At 38.3% G+C, this 22,049-nt stretch overlaps 1 protein-coding gene across 1 annotated transcript; it reads left to right on the forward strand.

Moving 5' to 3' along the window:
• Positions 1–215: 215 nt before the first annotated feature.
• On the forward strand, positions 216–21,126 carry LOC131572755 (guanine nucleotide-binding protein G(t) subunit alpha-3-like). The gene is made up of 8 exons (XM_058826075.1): positions 216–465; positions 4,102–4,144; positions 8,024–8,165; positions 11,629–11,786; positions 15,737–15,865; positions 19,921–20,050; positions 20,245–20,398; positions 20,776–21,126. Exons 2-8 carry the CDS (start codon positions 4,140–4,142, stop codon positions 20,964–20,966), a joined length of 909 nt encoding a protein of 302 aa, XP_058682058.1. The 5' UTR covers positions 216–465; positions 4,102–4,139; the 3' UTR covers positions 20,967–21,126.
• The last annotated feature ends 923 nt before the right edge of the window (positions 21,127–22,049 follow it).

The raw sequence follows: 22,049 nt of genomic DNA on the forward strand, positions 1-22,049 counted from the left end.
TCTACATATTTATACTTGAAAAAGATCAGGTTGTTTTATGGGTCTGGAACAAATTCCAAGGTGATTGTTTTCCTTTACATCAGGGCTGTACCTGGCCTGCCATATCACGTAGTTTGTATTATTGGCAGGATGACAGCTTTCAATTTATAGGTGTGCAAAGTGCAGTGCACGTTCCAAATATGGCCAAAATAGCTGATGCTCACAGTGATGTTTCACAGAAATAAGAACTTAGGTTCAGTCTAAACAATCATTAACATTTTAACTTATTTATTTTCAAAGTATTACTCCATGTCTCATTATCTACAATGACCACAGAACTGGTCATCCTCATCTTACTTTACTCCTTTCTGGGGCAAAACTCACACAATTTAATTTAAACATCTGCTTCAGGGGAGCAGAAATTGAAGCTGTTTGATTTAGTTTTTGTAACAAATATTTCTCTCCACTGACTATGAAAGGTCTCTGGTAAGTAGTCTGAGTGTAGAAATTTATAGTATGGATACTTAACACCAGTTAAATTAATCAGTTACTGTAGTACAGGAGCTTAACTTCCTGTTCTGGAAACACAGACTTTGGGCACAAAGACAGCCCAATAATCCCATTGTTGGGAATATACAGATTTTCTTTTTTGGAGGGTGGGGCAGTATTTAAAGACTTCGTTCTCTCAGGAGGGTTATATCTTAGAATTTTTTTTCTCAAGTTTCTTTCTCTTATAGACTAAGTTTGTTGAGTCTCATAAGATGAACAGGAAGATATGATTTCCATTCTAGTTCACAACATCCAGAGCTCTGAATGGCACAGACAAACCTCAGGGAGGAGTGGGAAACATTTTCTAATTTTATTTGAATATTTTCTTCTGCTTTTTGCTGATTTATGTCATTGTCAGTGGTTTTTCTGACAGGTTTTAAACAAAGTATTCAGCAGGGTTTTTTTATTTCCTTATGTTTAATTCTGGAAAATTTTCAAAACTAAACATTTCCTTCCACAGGAATAATAACTATAAAGAGATAATAATTCTTTATCTGAAACACATAAGACCTTTAATATATAAGAATTTCTGAGCAGATGCTAATTTCGAAAGCCAATACTCTCCACAATTACTCAAGGAAATTCTGCTTAGAAAAACAAAAATGTCAAATCACAGCTGAGGGCCTGGGTTCTGTTTCCACTTGAATTTGTGAGATTCTCACTGGGTTTCAAGACACCTCTGGGTTTTTTTCCTATTTCTGCTCTGTCTACATGACTCCTAGAGCTGGAGGGAGATCTGTGTCAAGCTGCTGGGGGACAGCTCCTTTGCAGCCTTGCTGCATGACCGCTCCTCCTGAGCCTGCTCTTCAGCCCCAGGATGCCCAGAGCCACGGCAGGCTTGGCACAGGGTGGGATGCAGTTCTGGAATACCCAAAGCATGGAAAGATGCAGGTCACAGCCAGACAGAGCTCAGCACCTCACTGAAGGTGAATGTGGTGTGCCCTTTGAGGTGATCTTTGGGAAGAAATCTCGATGTTACTGGCAGTGGGGACATATTTCAGCTCCCAGGAACTGTGCCAGAGTTTCAGGCATTGACTGAGATTCTTGTGCCTGTATTCTCTGTGCAGTTACCCATATCAAGGAAATAGAGACAGAAATGAGAACTGAATTTAAGTTAAGATTTAAGATCTTAAATATGTGAAATATAAAATATGGCAATGATTTATCACTAGTACCTGTCTGCTGGAGCTATAAATCATCACAGCTGACAGAGTTTTTTAAAACTCAGTTTAATTAAGTTCTTTCTGAGCTTCAGAACAAGACTCTTTCTCGTAAGTTTTTGTCTATGATTCAGAAAATCTGGGCTTGAGGAAGATGCCTTCAGCTTCCTGTGTAGTCACACCAGGTCTTTTGTGATGCACTTCTGCCACTATTTCTGCAAGAAGAAATCCACCACAACAGGTGGAAGTACAACCCTATCCCTGGTCTTCTGCGCCGGGGACTGGCCAAAGGAGGAGGGTACACGGCGAAGGGAAGGAATAAAAAAATTAGGTGCAAAGAAAATTATTCCTGACCCACTTCCTGGGGTGAAAATGCTGTTACAACTAAGATGATACTCCATGGTAAAGCAAAAGTCTGAAAGCTGTCATCTGTTGTTTAGATAAAAGCATTATTGGATTGAAAATTAAAGATGAACAGAGGTAGAAAAATACATCCAAAAGATATAAATTATGCCTCTCACTCTATTTTAGCACCATCTTTCAGATCTGGAAGAGAAGTTAATTTCTATATTATGTTTCCTGGCATCTTCCCATGAAGCGAATGTACAAATTCTCAGTATAGGCTTCCCTACAAAAAGTGTAGCAAACACTACGCTGCAGACAGGGCTTTACCAAGTTCTTCAGAAGGTCACTGAAAGGATAATAAATGATCTACAACAAATTTGCATTTTTTCCAAACTGTGGCAGATGGCAGCATCAGCCCATTTTGCATGGGCTTGTTTTTCTCTCACACTTTCTACCGTTCACATCATGGGTTTCAGAAAACGCTTTGAGTATGGTTTGCTGTCTTTTGTGATTCATTTGATTAAATTAATCCCTTTCATTTGAATACTGTTACCTTTATAAAATCTGTTTGAAAATTAATCAATTTGTTCCAATTACTGAGAAGTCCTTGTTTAAAAAACTTAGGCCTTGGATTTTGGTTTTTTCAGAAGTATTTGACACCATACCACCAGGGAAAAGGCAATCTACAAGGAGAAAGCAGTGATTAATCTTTTTGTACTTCAGCAGAGCTTTTGTTACTTTCTCTCACAAGATCCTTCTAGATAAAATGTGCAGCTCATGGCTGGATAACCGAGTTACACAATGGATGAGCAATGGGCTCACGGGTCAGGCACAAAGGTCACAGTGACTGGGGGGACACCAGGCTGGGGACCTGTCACTGCTGGGGTTCCACCAGGCTCCATCCTCAGCCTGGTTCAGGACTTAAAGAAAATGCATGAAGTTGTGTCAGGGGAACTTTAGACTGGATATTGGGAAAAGTTTCTTCACCCAGAGGGTGTCTGGGCACCAGAACAGGCTCCCCAGAGAATTGGTCACAGCACCAGCCTGACAGAGTTCAAGAAGTGTTTGGACAATGCTCTCAGGCACAGGGTATGAGTCTGGGGGTGTATTGTGAGGACCAGCATATTCTCTGATGCTATGAATCCTGTCCCATGGATTCCCAAAGTTAAATCCTCTCTTCAGGTGCTTTCAAAATCCATCTCTTCTTTGTCAGCTCTTGCCAACCCTCATCACTCTCATTGACCGAAGATGATAGTCACTGGTGTTGATTTGCAGTGGAGACACTTTGCATTGTGATTACGCACTTTCCATGAGATAAAAGGCCTAATTAGTAGTACATAATCTGGCCAAACCTATGGCCTAGTTTCTTCAACTGGCTGTGTAAGCAAATGCCTGCACCTCCTCAGCAGCTGTGGGGTCTTCCTGTATAATCATTCCCAGGGTGGAGCTGGCCCACTGCTCTGCAGGTTTCCCATTTTCAGCCACAATACTTCATGGCAGAAGACCATGTGGCAGAGGAACTGATGCGAAAAAAAAGTGTCAAGACTTTTGTTCATCTGCTGCCTTTGCATCATGAGCTAGACCACATGTAAGTCTTTACACTCTGGTTCCAGCTGCTCATGAAAGCTGGCTGAAGGGCATGGAGCTGGTTTACTTGACTTACAGGCCATAATACACATTAAAGGAACAGCTATAAACCAGGTAATAAATGGGACACTATCAGAGGCTGTACTTTGTTCATGTTTTCCTGCCCATCTGCCAGAGATGAAATCAAAATATTATCCATATTTTATTTACTTGCTAATTAAAAATTCTGTAATTTTTTTTAATTGACTAAACATTCACTTCAAGTGTCCCTTTCCTTTTCAGTATTAATACTTTTACCTAGACTTTGTTCTTTTTAAATCCAAATGGACTTTTGAGAGGGTTTATACTTAGTACAATGAGAAACTAAGACATCTGTATTTCTCTTCGTAGATAGAAAATTCTGTGTTCCAGAGAGTTATTTTTAATACTTGCTTCTTATTCATCTATCAATCATATCTTCTCAACATTCCCCTTTCTGCAGGTGCTGGAGAGTCAGGAAAGAGCACTATTGTAAAGCAAATGAAGTAAGTATCTGAATATGCATATCAGCTGTTGAATTTGGTATTTGTAGTATAAGCTGTCTAGCTAAAGTCTTATTACAATGTTTATGCTTATTTGAATAAAATGCAAAGAAACATCATTCAAATCAAGCTTCGATTCAAACACAATATAAAGAAAATTACAAAATGTCTGAGACACACAGGTGGATTGGTAGTCAAATCTGACTGACCAAACCATGCACTGGTCCCATGCACAGAGACGAGAATCTGCTCCCTTGGCTTTGGTGGGAATGCTGCAGTGGGAGTGAGACTGTGTGAGACAAGCAGTGCTGGCTGATCCACCTGGCACAGCCTGTCTCCAGCAGATGCCAATGGAGGATGTTTGCAGAAGACCATCAGAGCAGCCAAGCCAACACACTCGTGCTGGATACCCTGGCAGTATCTGACAGTCTGTGGCTTGGGAACCATCCTGAAACCAAGACAGCACCACTCTGTGTCTATAGCAGCCCTCAGTTAATCCATGTCTACCCCTGGATCTTGAACCAATGCAAACAACATCCACAGCATTCTACAGCAAGTAGTTCCACAGTTAAATTACACTTGCTGTGAATCATCTCTCCTATTAATTTCATTTGACTTCACTGCATTTCAAGAGCAAGTATTAAAATATTCACATTTTACCATAGAACAGAGAAGGTTTTCTTCCTGTTATTTTGGGAGGATGGGGTTATTTCGGTGGTGTTGGTTGTTTTCTTGGTTGGTTGATTGGGTTTTTTTCCCCAAATTGGCCTCTATAGATCATTCTTGGTCTCCAGAGCTCCTGCTGAGGTTAAAAAGGTATCCCACAGGCCAGGGGAGAATATATTTAGCCGCCTGCAGAATGAGCAGCTGCTACCCATGATGCCATGGGTAGGGACTGATGTAAGAACTCCTGTTAGTAAGAACATTATCAATACAAAAAGTTTTTATGCATTAATCAACCTGGAAAAAACAACCAAGAGAGGCTGTACAAGCTCATATGCAGAAATCCCAGTTCAAAATTTGGACCGATTATCTGGTTACAGAGATACTGTGAGTGCATCATAAATCTACTGCAAGAATACTTGTGGTTGTTTGCTCTAAGTGTTTAAGGTGCCTCACAGACTGAAGTCAGGAGCTTCACTTCCCTTGGCTTCAAAGAAAGGTCAAATCTCTCTGCCTGTGTGTGCTGATTTATATTTTAGTTTGATAGTATTTTCATATCTAGTAAAGCAGGTTACAACTAAATTCATACATGTTTTTTGTTTTAAAGGCTACCAAAAATGCTAATCATGTATCTGGTTTAAATTAATGATCCACCAAAGTTCAAGGGACCATACTTACACTGATAGCAAAAGTCCTCCTTTACTGCACAACCTGATAAAATATTGCTGTTGTGTTTAGTCTTATTTTCATAAAGAGGTCCAGGCCTGATTCCTAAACTTGTCCAAATGCAGTAAAAGTACATTGCAGCTGTTTATATTTGATCCCACTTTGTAAGCATCAATCTCTTCCTGTGTAAAAATCAAGCAGCCTGCAATTGGTAATACTATTCTGAGCTTAAGTTCCCCTCCTATTTATTATCTTCACCAATGCATTTTAAAGAGTTAAGTAAAAAATAGTATGTCATAAGAACAATTTCAACTATTTAAGCAACTCATAAAACAGCTGATTCAGAACTATCCACTAAATAATTTTTTTTCCAGTTAAATAGTAGATAAATTTATTTCTGGTTTGAGTTCCATTCTGGAGACCCTCCCTACTCAGCAAATCAGTGAGGTGTATTGTGCTCAAAGCTTCCCCAAACAGGAGCAGATTAAAGTTCTTCCTCTGAACTGAGAACTCCAAGAAGGCTGATAAGCTTTAACAGCATGGAAGAGGGGGAGAGCACTGCAAAGCTGAGAGTTATATTTAAAGACTTTTGCATTTATGACCTGTCAAATTGATCACAAATATGAACTATTTTACAGGAAAATTGTTCACAAAAATTGTATTTTTTCATATGTCATCTTTCTGTCACTAGCAAGGACATTTTAAAGGAATTTTTTTAGTTAAAACCCACAATATCAGTTAATTTTGTTCAATGAAGCATAACATTTTCTAAAGAATACTGATAAATGCTTACAAAAGAAATAATTTTGAAAATACCATTTCCAGAAAAATCATAATAATTTTATGACTAATAATACAATTTTCTAATTAATAAATCACATTTTTTTTAGTCTCAATCAAAGTTATAACCCTCCACTAAGCTTTAGAAAATATCTTCTGAAACTCACAATATAGATATGCTGCAAGGCCCTTGCAGCATAAAAAGATGAGGATGGTTATGAGAGTTACTAAAAAAAAAAATCTCTGAAGCTCTGTGCTTCTAACTGCATAATTTCCAATGCACAATCTAAGTTTTTTAAAACCAAGTTGTGTATCTCTGTGCTGTGCCCTCATTTAGCAGTACGAAGTTTCTACAAATACTTCAGTGAATGAAAAGCAGGAAGAAAAATATTTGGTAACTCATCGTGCCTGTTGAGATTGAATCAAAGCCACCTATCTGATAATAGCCCTGCTTTTGTGAATAAAAGCCTCAGAAGATACATCCATAAAATGGAGGGTCTCTGCTCCATGAGCTCCTCTTTTTTCTTTCTCCCAAGTTCAACAGGACTCCTTTGAATCTTGCAGAATTTGTTTGAATTCGTGATTAAAACAGCACTCAGAAAAAACAAACAAACAATGAAGCTTCAAAAGAGTGTTCATAGAGTTGTCTTATCTAGAAGTGATTGGGAAAACATTTTAGAGAGCCTTTTTTTTTCCTACAGATGTTATTCCTACAGAATGCAACTTCTGAGTTTTCTGACATCCATAAATCAGACAGATGATAAGACACATTTGGGTTTTGTGTGGGTGTATGTGAGAGTATTATTTTTTTACAGGGCTGACTTGGCCACTTAGGTAACTCTGTCCAGAGTGTATCTCAGGCACGATTGGGTAAAACACCAAACCCCAAATCCCAGAAATTCTGTATTTAATAGCCTTCATCTCCGACCACCTGAGGTGAGGAGGAATAGAGCCTTGGTTCCAGCAGCCAAAGCAGTTTGGTGTCTTTTCATTGAGAGCACACCAGGCCAAAGTCAGTGAAGATTTCATCCTTTTCAGAACTCATGAAAAAAGATTCCTCTAAGCCATGACATAATCTGTACACTGATTTGGAGAATTTTAGCCACATGCCATTCTCCAGTCAAGGAGGATTATGAAATTCTAGTTCCTCTGTCAGAATTAGATTACTGAAATTGATTACTAAGGCTCTTTACCCTCTGGAGTAAAATGCCTGTCTCCAAAGCCTGGATATAATAAGACATTGCTATAACTGGAAGATGCACAAAGAAATACTAACATTTTTTTTTCTTGTTTTTTTGATAAGTGCCTCCCGGTGTTGAAACATTTTTTCCAATATTTTTTCTATCTAGGTAAGATTCTGGATAAATATAGGAATGACAGCCCATAACTAATGTTGTTGTTAATAGTGAAACTACGGATCTAGGTACGGAAATGCATCTTGCCCTATATCTCCAGAGATAGGCCTGGTCCCTGTTCTAGAATAATACTTTGTTTTAGATTATTCCCCAAGGGGAAAAACCAGCATCTATTCACTCAGACTGGGTGCAGACAGTTAACCTCACATAGACAAAAACTGCTCTTTTCCTGTTCTAGCAGAATAGGCAGATTAACCATTAAAAAACGCTTTTCCAAGGGCCATATGGATTCAGTTCTTTCTCACATTGACCACAAAAGCACCTGACCTAACTTTTAATTACTATTTTCTTTTCTTTTGTTTTTTTTAATTATTTTTAAAGTATCCCATAAGCTTTGTGTTGTTTATTTTTTCACCAGGATCATCCATAAAGACGGTTTCACCTATGAGGAACGCATGGAGTTCAGACCTATTGTTTACAGTAATGCAGTGCAGTCCATCCTGGCTATTGTGAAAGCAATGACTAAGTTAGGAATCAGTTACGAAAATCCTGCTAGAACTGTGAGTATTGACACCTTTTTTCTTGAAATAGGCATTAGAACACCTTTTCTTTTTTGGTAATATAATAGTAGAGACTAGTAGAACAAAGAGGATCCAGTATTTTCTTTATGACTCTTGAAACGGAGTACCATGTGAGTTACATGTGACAAAATGTCCTCCCTTATTTTTATTTTCTCAGAACTGTTGCCTGAGGTCTAACCTTTGCATATACTCACATTTTGATTGCTACAAAAGAAATGTTCAAGTTGAAAAGACATTTTAAAAAAGCAGAAAAAGAAAAAAAAACAAAAAACAAAGAACATTTTCTTAGCTGCTTAGACACTTACTTATTGCTATTGGGAAATGTAAAAAATATTTTCCTCTTATGACCAAACCTTGGGGTTTCAGCCTTGTAAGGAAAGGTCATGTAGACATGTTGGGAGCGTTTCAATGTGTCATTGCTCCTGGAGCAGAGACCTCCCTGCTGTGTGGACACAGTACTGGCACACTGGCACCACAGGGCAGTGGAGCCCAACATTCCTGACACTGTCAATAATCCTCTGCACAGGCATGTGGAGGCAAAGCCACAGGAAGAAGATCTGCCGTCTTCTGTCAATCATGCCAAATATTCAAGGACAGAAACAAAGGGAAAGCTTTTCTTCTCCATGCTTAATTCTCTTCTACATAAGAAAAACTGTAGACTCTCTTAAATCTAATGATTAGCCTGTAATTCAGATCTTGCTGAGAATTTCTCAAATGCCTGTCAGAATATCAATTGATTCCAGTTTGGGCAAATTCTGCCTAATCCCTAGAGGTTTATCTTGGAGGGAATAACATCTGCTTATCTGAAAGAACTTTACTTGTTCCAGAAGTCTACATTTCATTATAACGACATGTGGTACTTTGACCTAAAATATGATAAACAAAATCTTCAAAGGTTACTAAAGCTCATACTGGCATTTGTCAAAATAGAAATTAAATATTTTCCATGAATGCAAGTCATTCAAACAAATGTAACAAGGCCCAAAAACAGCACACACAAAACAGGGCAATATTAATGTGCTGTACTGCATAAGAAGCCATCAACCACCCTGCATGGCCCAAGCCATGGCTACAGCTGGACCTTGCAGCACTGGCCACAAGTCCTGCCTGGTTCAGCCCATGATATCCACTACGTGGTGCAGACTCTGCCACCTGTTACTGAGATATGTTCTGTGGCCCAGTATTTCAGCCTCTTTTCTCAACCCTGACAAATTTTCTGAGATATCTGTACAGGTTCACTCTATGCCAGATACATAGACACTCTTTTGAAGGGACTTCACAGCATGGAGAATGTGTTAAACAGCCCAGTCCATTTCTTAACATTATCTGTAACCAAATGCATAAAATACAGCTTTTGTAAATTTATCATTTATAGCACAGTCAGCTCACTCTTGCTTTCTTTGCAGATAGGTTCTAGGAACACAGTTGAATACAGCTGTACAGAATGTTTGCAGTGCCTGTCTTCTTTTCGCGCAGAATGACAGAAGAGCAGCCTGGATGTGATTTTTTGGAGAAAATAGAAATTTTGGTCACATTTATTTGAATTGCCAGTAAACATTTTTTTTTTCTTACAAAATCCTCCACAATCTTAGCTTACATAAAATCATAAACCTTTGGTAATCTTGAGTTGTTTTTATATAAGCTTTGATTTCAGCTGGACTTTGTTCTTGCTGTGTGTTCTGGCCAGATTTAGATGCTCAAAATCATCTAATTCAAGGACTGGGATTATCTTGGTCCCAAAAGCAATGTGCTTATCCATGTTCCAGGTCTGCCTGCAAATACATCTCACTGGTACAGAAAAGGCCTTAGCACTTAATTTACAGAACATCTGTTCTGGGAAGCAAGGTAATTATTTCTTTCTAAAACATCATTCCAATCTATTTTTGAAAATCATCTGAAGTCTTTGTAAATGCCAGAGAGAAACAAAAAACCATTGTACAAATCAGGTTTATGATAAATTCAATCTGCTGATATCTTCCTTTATTGCGTAAGCACCAAAATCCACACTTTCTCCCTTTCGCATAATAGTCAATGAACATTCACCCTCTACACCTAGAGACTCTGAACTCAAGGCTTTTCATTGTAGACCATGCAACCTACAACCTAGTAGGTGGATAGCTGTAATCATTCCGTGATATGTCATATCTTGAAGCAGAGAACATTCCAACTCTTATCTTGCAGCTGAGCAAGTGTGCACCCTGGAGACAAATGCGGGCACACACGAGAGCGTGACTCGCTTCTGCTGATCCCAGCACTGCAGGAGGGCATGGGGGTGGAAATGGAGCTGCTGCTGTTTGATGTAGAAGGGCAATTATCCTGCTGTCCTCCTCCCTTGTTCCAGTGAAGGCAATTTTCTAGTGGTTATTTCCCCAGTTTTTGGGTTTTTCTCTCTGTGCCTACTCAATTTCTCTTTCAGAAAAAAATTCAGTGTTCAATTTTTGATCTGTCTCTGACTTTTATAAAGTTTCCATAAACTGCAGTTTCTCTTGAGACATAAAGATATAGAGCATTCCTAAAATAAATTTGTTAAATTTTTTTGTGAACATGCTTCCTGGTTTTGAATAAAACATACTCCCTGCCAAAACAGAGTCTCTCAGAATCCATTTATACTTTTGCAACTATTGACTGCAAGTCACTTGAGTTGTCTACTTCTACGACTAGGAAGGAATTATGTTTTATAATTATCCCTTGCTGTGGCAGTGTTTCAAATGACTATTTTAATCATGCTCTTTATTTACAGCAAGTGACTATATTAATAATGCTCTTCATTTACAGAAAATTCCTAAGCTGTTAACTACTGAAAATAAATATTTTTTTAATGAAATAGATTATTTAAAATATTTTTTTATTTGACTATGATAGGAAGAAATTACAGAATAATATATTTAAAATATTTGGGATTTTATTCTGTACAGGTTTTTTCTTCCCCACATATGGGAAATGCATTCACTGATCATATTCACTTTGTCATATTTCTTATTGGGGTCTAAAGAATTTTTTCGTACCAACACTTTCAAAAACACTTTTAAATACAGATTTCTGCATTGATATAGTTATAATACATTTTAACTTTAAATGTAAAAGGTTTAAAAAACTTTTAAACTTAATTTTTGATACCCTATTACTCTCTCTTGATATAAAAGCCTTCTATCCAAGCTAGACTACTTGTGAAGGCTTATGGAAAGATGAAACTGAGGCAAAATGAAACAGTAAAAAGATGAAAACTCTGTGTATCACAATTTCAGTCTAACCTTGGCACTACCTAAAGGGAAGCAAGCTTGTAAAAGGATGTTTACATGCACAGGCCAGTGCAGCAACCTGGAAAAAAAAACAGTGAAAGTGAGAAATTTTGCCCTTGCAACTCATTATAAACCAAGCACATCCTCAAGGAGGTGAAGGGGCACAGCGCGCTTGCACAATATTTACTGAAATTTCTCTTTAGGAAGACGAGAGGAAGCTGTGTGCCATGGCAACAACTCTGGAGGATGGCAGCATGTCTTCTGAACTGGTTGAGCTCATCAAACAACTGTGGCGTGACGGGGGGACACAGGCCTGCTTCGCCAGGGCGGCCGAGTACCAGCTCAGCGACTCGGCAGCCTAGTAGGTGACACCAGCTGCTGCACAGCTGGATGCTGCACAGCTGGATGCTGCACAGCTGGATGCTGCACAGCTGGCTCCTGAACAGCTGGATGCTGCACAGCTGGATGCTGCACAGCTGGATGCTGCTGCCACAATGACTGCCCCCACGTAGAATGGCCTGCGAAAATCATGGCTCATTAACCTGAAAAAAGAGGGGGTTGCTAAGGTTTATAATGTAACAGAAATGGTTAATTGGCGGAAACAAGTGAAAACAAGGTTTCAGAAACAATTTGTTTCAGTAAGTTTTTGGTAAAAAACTTACAGAATGGTAAAACTTTACAAATGGTAAACAAACAAAAAAAAAAAGCATATGCTTCCTCTGCGTATTTCTAGGATTGACAAAATGAGGGAAAGGTGACTTGAAGCAGCTTAGGTTTTATCTAGAGTGATACTTTGTATATGTTGCAAGACGCTAAGTATAAATCCAGCGGAAACTATACAAACTTTCCTCTAAGCTAACCCGGCTGTATGCACATGTGTTCCCTGGACCATTCCCCCTCCTCTGAACCAGTCTCCAGCCTGACAGCCCCAGCTCCCTCTCTGAGCCCTGGGGGCTGCCAGACACATGAGCAGGGGGCTGAGCAGGGCTGCTCAACCCTACAGAGGATCACCATCCAGCTGGGGCACATCTCACCTCAGATGTAGCCAGTGACTTTAGACTTTTCAGGAGTCCCTGGCCTGGCTGTTCCTGCAGCTGTTCTTGCAGACTGCAGTCCAGCTGCCTTCTCACTCAGCTCATACTCGGCCATGAAGGGAGGTGTCACTGGGTCAGAGTCTTCTGAGAGTGCTCCAGCCTGTCCAGACCTGGGGCAGAGGTTTGTTCCAGCCGAGATCCATCTTCTGAGACCTGGAGGTGGAGGTTTTCCCACTCCTGGAGCTCCTCCTACAGCCTGAGGGCACCTGCAGGGTGCAGCTTTCCGAGGTGTTGGGTGCGTCCTTCTGCAGGCAGGAAAAGAAAGGCATGGCTGAATGTTGGGATCCAGGGGGCAACCATAGTTCAATAATTGTAGATAAAGTGCAGGGAATATGCAGAAAAAATATTAAAAATTCTTCATCGCTTTATATCCTCCAAACAAGAATGAAGACCTTTTGCAAGAGCCCTAAACAAAGAAAATACTGCCTATGTTGATTTGTGCCTGATTTGACAGTATTTTATAGCAGCTCTCTATCTTTATAAGAATGGTACAGAGAAATTTTTTTCTAATGTACCCCTTCTGACAGGCTCCACTGCCTTACCCACTAAAAGCCCATAACAAGCTAGCCATAATAAGTAAAAGGAAAACTGACTCTTAAATTAAAAAAAAAAAACCAAAAAAAAACCCAAAAAACAAAAACAACTAAACACTGTTTACCAGTTGACATTCTTTTGTGTACACTCTGCCGGGCAAATTAGGTTTTGTTGTCTACAAAGAAGATAGAAGAACCTAAATTAATTCCCTTTCAGTGTTATTTTTGTGTCCTGTTGTAACCTTGCAATAGGTTTCAGTATTTAAGGAAGTTAATATAGATTGTATTTGTAGTTATTATTTATTTCTAGACTTACATTAAAAACAACTACCGTGATGTTTTTCATCTGCTTGAACATTTCTGCTAATTTCTTGAAAATCCTGCTTCTCTGTCTTCATCTTTTGGCACCTGATGTTTCTGAAATTCTAGCCTTTGGCTCTGAACCATTAAAATCAACTTAATATTTGCCCTTGCTGCTGGGTTTCTAATGATAAGTTCAAAGTCAGCTACAGTCAATCAACCATCTAATGCTGCAGTTAAATTTCTTTTAAAGCCACAACCCTGTTTCTCAGCACCTGTGAATCAAATCCTACAAAGACTATTGATTAATACTGTGTAAACTGGCTTTCTGAGGTTATCTTCTCTGAGATATTTCACTGTTAATTCATGCTAATGAAGTTTCATCACTGCTTTTCCTTTGTGTGCTTTAATTGAAAAAAAAAATTTGCATGTTATGAATAATAGAAAAATTTCCTCTTTGTCAAACTTGGCTGGAATTTCTCCCTTAAACTCACCTGCAACTAATTCTGTTTTAAAATGGAATGATGGCTGTGGAAGGGCAAGGTTGGGATTATAAATTGTGACTTTAAATGTCATTGTACAGCTACCAGTACTACATGGTGCATTTTGCTAGCTCAGTCATTTTCCTCTTGGGACAGGAGTCCTGTCACCTCATCCAAGCCAAGGAAAGACCAGCATTTACTGACCTACCAGTTATCATTCCCTCCTTTCCCAGTGATGGTCTGCAGCCTCTCCTTGGAGCTGCCTACGGCTCGAGGAAGAGCCTGAAATTGCCTCCTGCTCCTTTAACTAGATAATTGACTTGGTCTAATTTTTTCTGCAATTACAGCTGGCTGTGTTGAATTGAATTTAGGCATTTGTGGCTAAGAACTATCAGAATTTTATTTTATATTCAAGTGTTTATTTTAGTGCTTACATGCTTTAAAGACAACAAAACGCCTTTTGTTTCTGCCTTCCACAAAGGTGAGCTGAGCTTGCCTCAGGCCCTATTCAGAGAAACAGAGATATATAGCTTCTTTTTTCTTTTCCCAACAGATTGTTTCCTGGCCTCAGATAATGGGGAAATATTGAATTACTCAGATCGGGTTCAACATCCCTTGCAGACTGGATAAAGTTTATTTGACTTAAAATAAGAAATCCCACTTCCAGACATTACTTGGAAATATCCAAGTGAAAGATTCAAGCTTTTTTTAATTTTTATTTTATTTCCTTTTATTATTCTATTTTTTAATTATTTTTTTTAATTAACTGTGAAACTACCACACAGATCTATCAAATATTGCAGACAAAGAGGATGATCTGTGAGGTTTCTTTTGGAAGATTCTGGTTAAACTGAGCATCAGAACTTCCTGCAGGGCAGACTTAGTGTAGAGAGGGAAAAAGAAGGCATGGAGCCTAACAGACATTAGAGACATAGTGTTTTGTTTGTCAGAGACATGAGACTACAAATAGGAAGGTGCCAACTGGACACTGAAAATGCTCCAGCTGTTGTGTGGTTTCTTGCTTTGGTCTTTGTTTGAATATTTGTGGCTAAAATGCAGGAGGTTACTCAGGCATCACTTTTTCTTCCCCTTTTGTCAGCTCAAAACCCCTCTACACAGATTCCCAGACCAGCCAGTGGGATTCAGAGGTTCTGCCCAGTCATTTAAAGAAAGTTGTTTGCCCCAAGAAGAGACAGAAGTGTTGGACAAAAACATGCTTCAAAGATCTGGCTTGAGTTCTCATATTATGCAGATTTTGTCTCTGTATACCAGAAGTAAAAACAGATAATCCAGTTTTTCAAGGGCTCATCAGAACACTAACCCAGGGGATCCTCAGCTTTATTGAAGCTTCTGGTTTTTACTAAAAAATATATATTTTTTAAAACCACCATGTACAGTCTTGTTGTAAATTGAGAGATCTACAGAGAAAACAGCCTTCAGAGTGAATTCCTCCAAAATACTATTCCTTCCCTTTCACTTAGGAAGGAAAATACTGTTGTAACCAGTCTGACAGGCTGAGGTGATTCCTTATGCATCTGTTTCTGCAGGATGCTTGTGATTCTTCCCCTGAGGTAGCAATTCCCACTTGCTGAGAGAAAAATGGTCAAAACCCCTTTGCTGACAAGGTGGTTTTCAAGCATCCCTAAGGAAAATAAGGATTTTCCTTTGCTGCAATTCTCAGAAAGATCTTTTATTATGTGCAATTGAATTACACTTCTATGTACAAGAAAAAAAAAAAAAAAGCTCTGAATTGTGGAACTCAGTTGAACAAAAACCAAAGTACTGTATTTAAATGTGTAATTTGCCTAATGTATTTAAAAGTGCCTCAGTGTGGAGTGATTATGTAATGGACATTTCACTTTTTGAATTCACCAGCCTCCATTTCTTTCTTACTCTCCCTAGTTACCTCGATGATTTGGACAGGTTGGCAATGCCAGACTATGTCCCTACCGAGCAAGATGTCCTGCACTCCCGAGTGCAGACAACTGGGATAATAGAGACTCAGTTTTCTTTCAAGGATTTAAACTTCAGGTATGAATGCCATATTTTGCAGTTTTCTTGGGGTTTATCTTAAGTATTTTCTTTCACAGGTATTGATTTGTTATCACCTTATTGACACAGGTGATATCATTGTGATATCATTGAATCTAGTTTAATTTAACAGTTTACACAGCTGAAAAAAGAAAGAGGTTTTATCATCAGTACTCCAACTTTGAGCATATAATGGACCATTATAAACAGGTCACAGAATACTAGGTTCTAAAAGGACATTTTTACATATGTAAATGTCTAAAAAGCTTTAGCTATATCCTGCCATTTGAGTAATTGTGACATTTATGAAATTTGCTTACTTAAATATCCTTAAGAGCATGCAAAAAACATTTGATGTCTACCAATTTACATGCACTCTCAACCTTCGCTCTTCTTTTGAGAGTGGAAATAACTGCTTTTAGCACTGGAATGCACTGCAGTTGGCTAAAAAAAAAAAAATTCTGTCCCATGAGAAATTTCAGCATTATCAAGCATGTCTTCATGCTCATTTAAGATGATAACCAAAAGGTTCAGAAAAAAATTTTGAAAATAATGCCTCTGAGAAATTTGACTGAATGTTTTTCACTTTCAGATATTCAAGATCTAGTTATGCTTGGTAAACCAATTAAAAACATCTAATTGCACATGAAAACAGTTTGAATGAATTATTATCATTTCAGAGTTCTATAATGCTTTTCTCTGTGGACTGAAATCCATTTAATTCTTAATTTAAAGGCTGGGGCACATATTGAGGAATGCAGTCTAGACAAGAAACTGCCTGTAGAGACAGACAGATTTATAAAGCATGAGGATTATAACTTTTACATTTTTCATTTGGCTTCTTTCTTTCTCCTCATGTGCCAATTAAGCATTCCCCAAACCATCTATGCTACCACGCAGATGCTTTAACACAACAGAGACTGCACATACAAAATGAGATCCTGAGGTAGATGTCTTACAAATAACTTATTATCATCTATCAATATTCTGGTCATTCATGAAAATTCATGAGTTTCCAGCAAATGATACAGTGCAATTTCATAAACATCATCTTATTTTTCTCTGATTAACATATTTCCAGACAGCTTTGAACAGTGGAAACTTGAATGTCTTCAGTTACAATCATAGTTCATGAAAGAAATAAATTCAGGGTGGAGAAAGAAACCACCAGAGGGAAATCCTCATTGACATGGATGCTATCAGTCCTGATATGACAATATCAGCATTAGTGTTTGGGTCTAGCTGAAATGCAGCACAACTGGGAATTTAGATACTTGAGTGTCTGCAAAAAGAGGAATGATCTTAATGACATCACAAACACAAACTCGCTGTTTTTACCCTCTCTGCTGTGCATCACAGTAGTGTTATGTGAGCAAATTCATTGGTGGCTTTAGGCAGTTGAGTAATAGCAGGTAAAATCTCTACAAAGGAGTCTGAGGGGTTTGAGCTGCTGAAGTGGTGCAGAATAATTATAAATCCATGTTAACCAGCCAGGTACTGCTACTTTGCATTGCCATAGCAAAGCAAAACAGCTGGAGGATCCTGATGTCTCTGCACCAAGTTAGGTGAGTACCATAGAAACATCTCGAAAGAGAGGAGCACTTACACATTCAGAGTGAGTTTTGGCTGATGCACTGATGGGGCGTCAGGTCACAAGCCACACATGAATACAAGAAGCCCATGAACAGATGCCTCATTTACTAAACACTTATCCCTTCACTGAATTGAATGAGACAGAAAATATTTTGTATTTGTGCAGTAAAAGGCTAAATCCCAGTACCGCTCCAGGGAACTGAATTACTGTTGCACAGAAAATATCAATTTTTATTTGCTCCTTGTTTAGTGGTTACTTTGCTGGTTTAGTGCAATTTAGCTTCCATGTGCTTTTCAATTTATTTCGATAATGTTGACTTAGAACATATTTTAATGTTTTTCAGAAAAGATCTGAGCTATGATCTATGATCTATGATATGTCATCTTCTAGTGTCCTTTCTATTGGTGTGCTAGGAAGAGTTTGACTGAAATCAATCAAGCTTTATTTCAATCATCAGGCCTCTGTGTATACCTCACTGAATGAGTTTATAGCTAACTCTGCATCTTCAGCTAAACTTTTCAAGAGAAATTCTGGGAAAATATAGAGATTTCTAGACTAACTTTGACTATCTTAGTAAAATAAGATAATCTAATTTTCTATCATTTATGGAGGGACTTTGGTTTTACATGTGCAAGTGTTAAGTTCTGGGCTGAGAGGAGAGAAGCAAACTAAGGTTAGAAGAAGCAAATCTACCCATTAACATTACCTCTGGCCTTGGTCTTGTCCTTTTTAACTGACTTCTCATGAATATTCAAAGAGCCACAAGCTAAAAGGTCACAGGAAGTGAATACTGCTTCACATGATTATGTATACTGAAACAAAACTTTTCTGAAGATTAAATTTTGAAGCTTTTAAATTTTTTTTTCCTGCCATAACCCTCATTTCAGTTATACACCACAAATCAAGAAAGGCATGTAATTATAGGAGACTTTTGAGTACTAATCAGAGACAAAAGTCAAGATACTTTATTTGTGTTGACCCCACTCCTCAGCAGGCCTTCTGAACTCAGTGAAGATATGCTTGAAAGAATGCCATTACTATTATCAAAATCTTGTTCCACAACAATTTCCCAATTTCCAAAATAATTCACTTTTATAGACACCCAATAAAAAAAGAGATTAAATGTACCAGAAAAAAAAAAAATTACTCCTCAGATGAAAAAAACATTATGAGCATTGGAAAGGGTTTCATTTTTTTCTTAGAAGGATGAAAAATTACAAAAAAATAACCTTTTTAAACATCAACTGCACTGCTGATGGTGAAGGAAGCAAAGGATTAAGATACTGAAAAAAAAAAATATTTCAGTAACAAATTATTGTTATTCTGTTTACTACTGACATGATTTTTTCTTACTGAATCCCATTGTATTTGTTGCTATAAGAGCTGTTGAGTTGTGTTTAATTTTCAGACACTGCAGCATCCAGAGATCTAATGCATATTCTTGAAGGAAGGGATAACCCAACAGGGGATTAGTTTTTACGGTACTAAGTTCAACAACCAGCAACAAAGGGAAAAGTCATCATGCACACTAGGAAACAGAAAACCTATGGGCAGGATAAATTTGATTTTTGTTTTATTTTTTTCCCTGCTTTCTAATGCACTTAAAAAATCTTCAAGTTTAACACCTTTTGTTTCAGAAAAACAGTGAAAAGGAAGCCCTAGCCCTTGTCACTGAAGAACTGCGAATCTAAGTGTGAGTTTTGGGAGCTAGGGCTAAGGGCCCTAACTAGTTCCCAGCTAGGTGTGCCCAGCTGGCTTTGGATCCCATAGAGAGTCCATAGAGAGTTCATATGACACTACCCAAAGGCAGTAGCGATTCCTGGCAAAGATGGAAGGAAATTATTGCAGAGAAGGAGAGCCCTACAATTCCCACTGTACAAAGGAAGGGATTCCTGCTCTCCAGGAATTGCTGCTTAAGAGCAGCTGATGAGATGGACAGGGAAGGGACCCTCCAAAGGTGTGGTGCAGGCTGTGTGGTGAGCTCAGTGATCACTCCAGGGCAGTGAGCAGATGGCAACATCTATTCATGAACAACCAGGGGTCAATGTGTGACTGGCCTTCAGCTGAATGTCTAATGGTCAATATGTTAGTTCACTGCAAGCAAAACCATGAATTGGTAAATGACACTGAGCTTGAGGGTCTGCTACCAATGTCTCAGAACTCTGCCCTAATTAAATCCTAGCCTGCAAGTCTTAGTCCTTCACTGAGCCCCACTTCCTCAACACAAAGTGCCACATCAAAGTACCATTAATCCTAAATGCAGGCATTTAAGCCTTTTTATTTCATTTTATACCCACTACAAAACCATGAGTAACAAAGCACTCAACCTATTGGGGTAGAAACAGACCAGTATTTGAGAAAACTGGGTATTTTTCATCTCCATTTGAACTCTGTGCATTAAAAGCATGACTACATCCTTATTAGTGCTTTACACTGTACATATGTTATTTTTTCTGCAAAGGATGTTTGATGTGGGTGGACAACGATCAGAGAGGAAAAAGTGGATTCACTGCTTTGAAGGAGTGACTTGCATCATATTCTGTGCTGCACTCAGTGCCTATGACATGGTTCTGGTGGAAGATAAAGAAGTGGTGAGTCAGAACAGACAAAAAGCCCTTTTTGCTGCTAAGTTTTAATGTACTCTCTGATGGTACATTCCCATTCTCTGATAACCATTTAAAGGCTTTTACACTGTATTGGTTCTTTCCAGTAAAGAACATTGCAGTAAAATGACATATGGGGATGAGATTTGTCAGTCTTGTGTTTATCTTTTGCACCTCAACAGAACAGAATGCATGAAAGCCTTCATCTGTTCAACAGCATCTGCAACCATAAGTGCTTTGCAGCCACTTCCATTGTGCTGTTCCTAAACAAAAAAGACCTCTTTCAAGAGAAAATAATAAAAGTTCACCTGAATATCTGCTTTCCTGAGTATAATGGTAAGTTTGGAGTGTCTGAGAGAAAGCACATTCAGATGTTTAGTGTAGCCCATGCATTAAAGACTGAGACTTTGACTCAGGTCACCAGTATATAAGCCTTTAAATATTAAGGCTCTTATCCAAGCATCTTCTCATGAAAGAATGGTATGAGACAGACATGGCCAGAATTCAACTCATCTCATATGCAAGAGAATATGTGTCAGAAATTGCAAGAGAAAAACTAGTTTAGATAAAAAATTTTCATACCTAATGCATGAAGTCAATTCAAATAGAAAGAAAAGAAAAAAAAAAAAAAGGCAGAAAATATTTCTTGTCTCTTTGCAGTTGTGAGGACCTGCCAGTCAAAATGTGTCTTCTTTTGCTTTTCTTTCCGCTAGGACAAAACACATTTGAAGATGCTGCAAATTACATCAAGAAACAATTTCTAGACTTGAACATAAGGAAACAAGATAAAGAGATATATTGTCACTTGACCTGTGCCACAGACACCCAGAATGTCAAATTTGTTTTTGATGCAGTCACAGACATAATAATCAAAGAAAATCTGAAAGACTGTGGGCTTTTCTAACCATTAATTCCCTTGCTCAGAGCTTCACTCCACTTTCCTCTCTTCATCTGATGTGCTGGCTGAAATAAAAAGCCCCTCTAGGTAAGAATCAATATCAGTTAGGCACCCATTAGCATCATTACCATTGGCTGTACCATTAGTTGGGTACAGCCTAAGCATTGCAGAGCAACACAGACCTTCCAGATACAAGAAGATTAAAAAAATTGTTCCTGCTCTACAAAGATGACAGCTGCTGATAAATCCTATTGGAATCGAAGTTGCATTCCTACTTAAATCAATATCAAAGAATCATCGAATTCTTTGGTTTGGAAGAGACCTTAAAGAACTTCTAGTTCCAGCCCTGATGCCATAGGCAGCAAACTCTTCCACTAGAGCAGGCAATCAGCACTTCTCAGAAATCTGGGGACACCTCAGTATCCTGAGTCTTCTAGTGATAGGATGACAAAAGTTAATATATAACAGACAACTGACTTACTTGCAATTGAAGCCTAAAGAAAACTATACCTTTACACAGTACCAATACATAATTTACAATCTGTTTTGTGTTTGTGTTACACAAACAACTGAAAGCGACATGCCATTGATTCAACAAAAGCAAACCTCCCCACACTTAGATGGTGGATGATGAAAAGCAGTGAAAATCTGAATGTTTAATTATACTGTTTAGTTAGGATAGCTAAAGAACATATGCATAAAAACTGCACACATACAAAATTGACAAAATTCCCAGTTTGAGAAAAATTAAACGCAATAAGATGGAGGCAAGTTTTGTAAATCCCTAAGGAGAAAAAAAAATAAAAATTATAATGACTGTCAGTTTCTGCCTAAGTCACAAAGGCAAGTTGAAACATTTTTGGTTTATAATTAAATATGAGACTTTCTTAAAATGTGATTAATAATCCTGCTACTCAGCAGGAATGGCAGCAGTAACTTCTACCAGTGCAGAGCAGATGTAAACCCACAGTTCTCATGACAAAAGCACATCCTTGGGACTCTGGCACAGAGCACCTTTCTCTTCACAGAGATCTTGCTAATGCAGATCTGCTCTCCCTTAACTCCTGTTGGTTCATTGTGACTAACTAG

Source organism: Poecile atricapillus, chromosome Z (genome assembly GCF_030490865.1).
Source record: "Poecile atricapillus isolate bPoeAtr1 chromosome Z, bPoeAtr1.hap1, whole genome shotgun sequence".
Taxonomy (NCBI): domain Eukaryota; kingdom Metazoa; phylum Chordata; class Aves; order Passeriformes; family Paridae; genus Poecile; species Poecile atricapillus.

Coding starts and splice junctions, on each gene's coding strand:
- LOC131572755 (XM_058826075.1), top strand. Junction 8,166..11,628: donor ACGAAAATCCTGCTAGAACT/GTGAGTATTGAC, acceptor ATTTCTCTTTAG/GAAGACGAGAGGAAGCTGTG. Junction 20,399..20,775: donor CTGCTTTCCTGAGTATAATG/GTAAGTTTGGAG, acceptor TCTTTCCGCTAG/GACAAAACACATTTGAAGAT.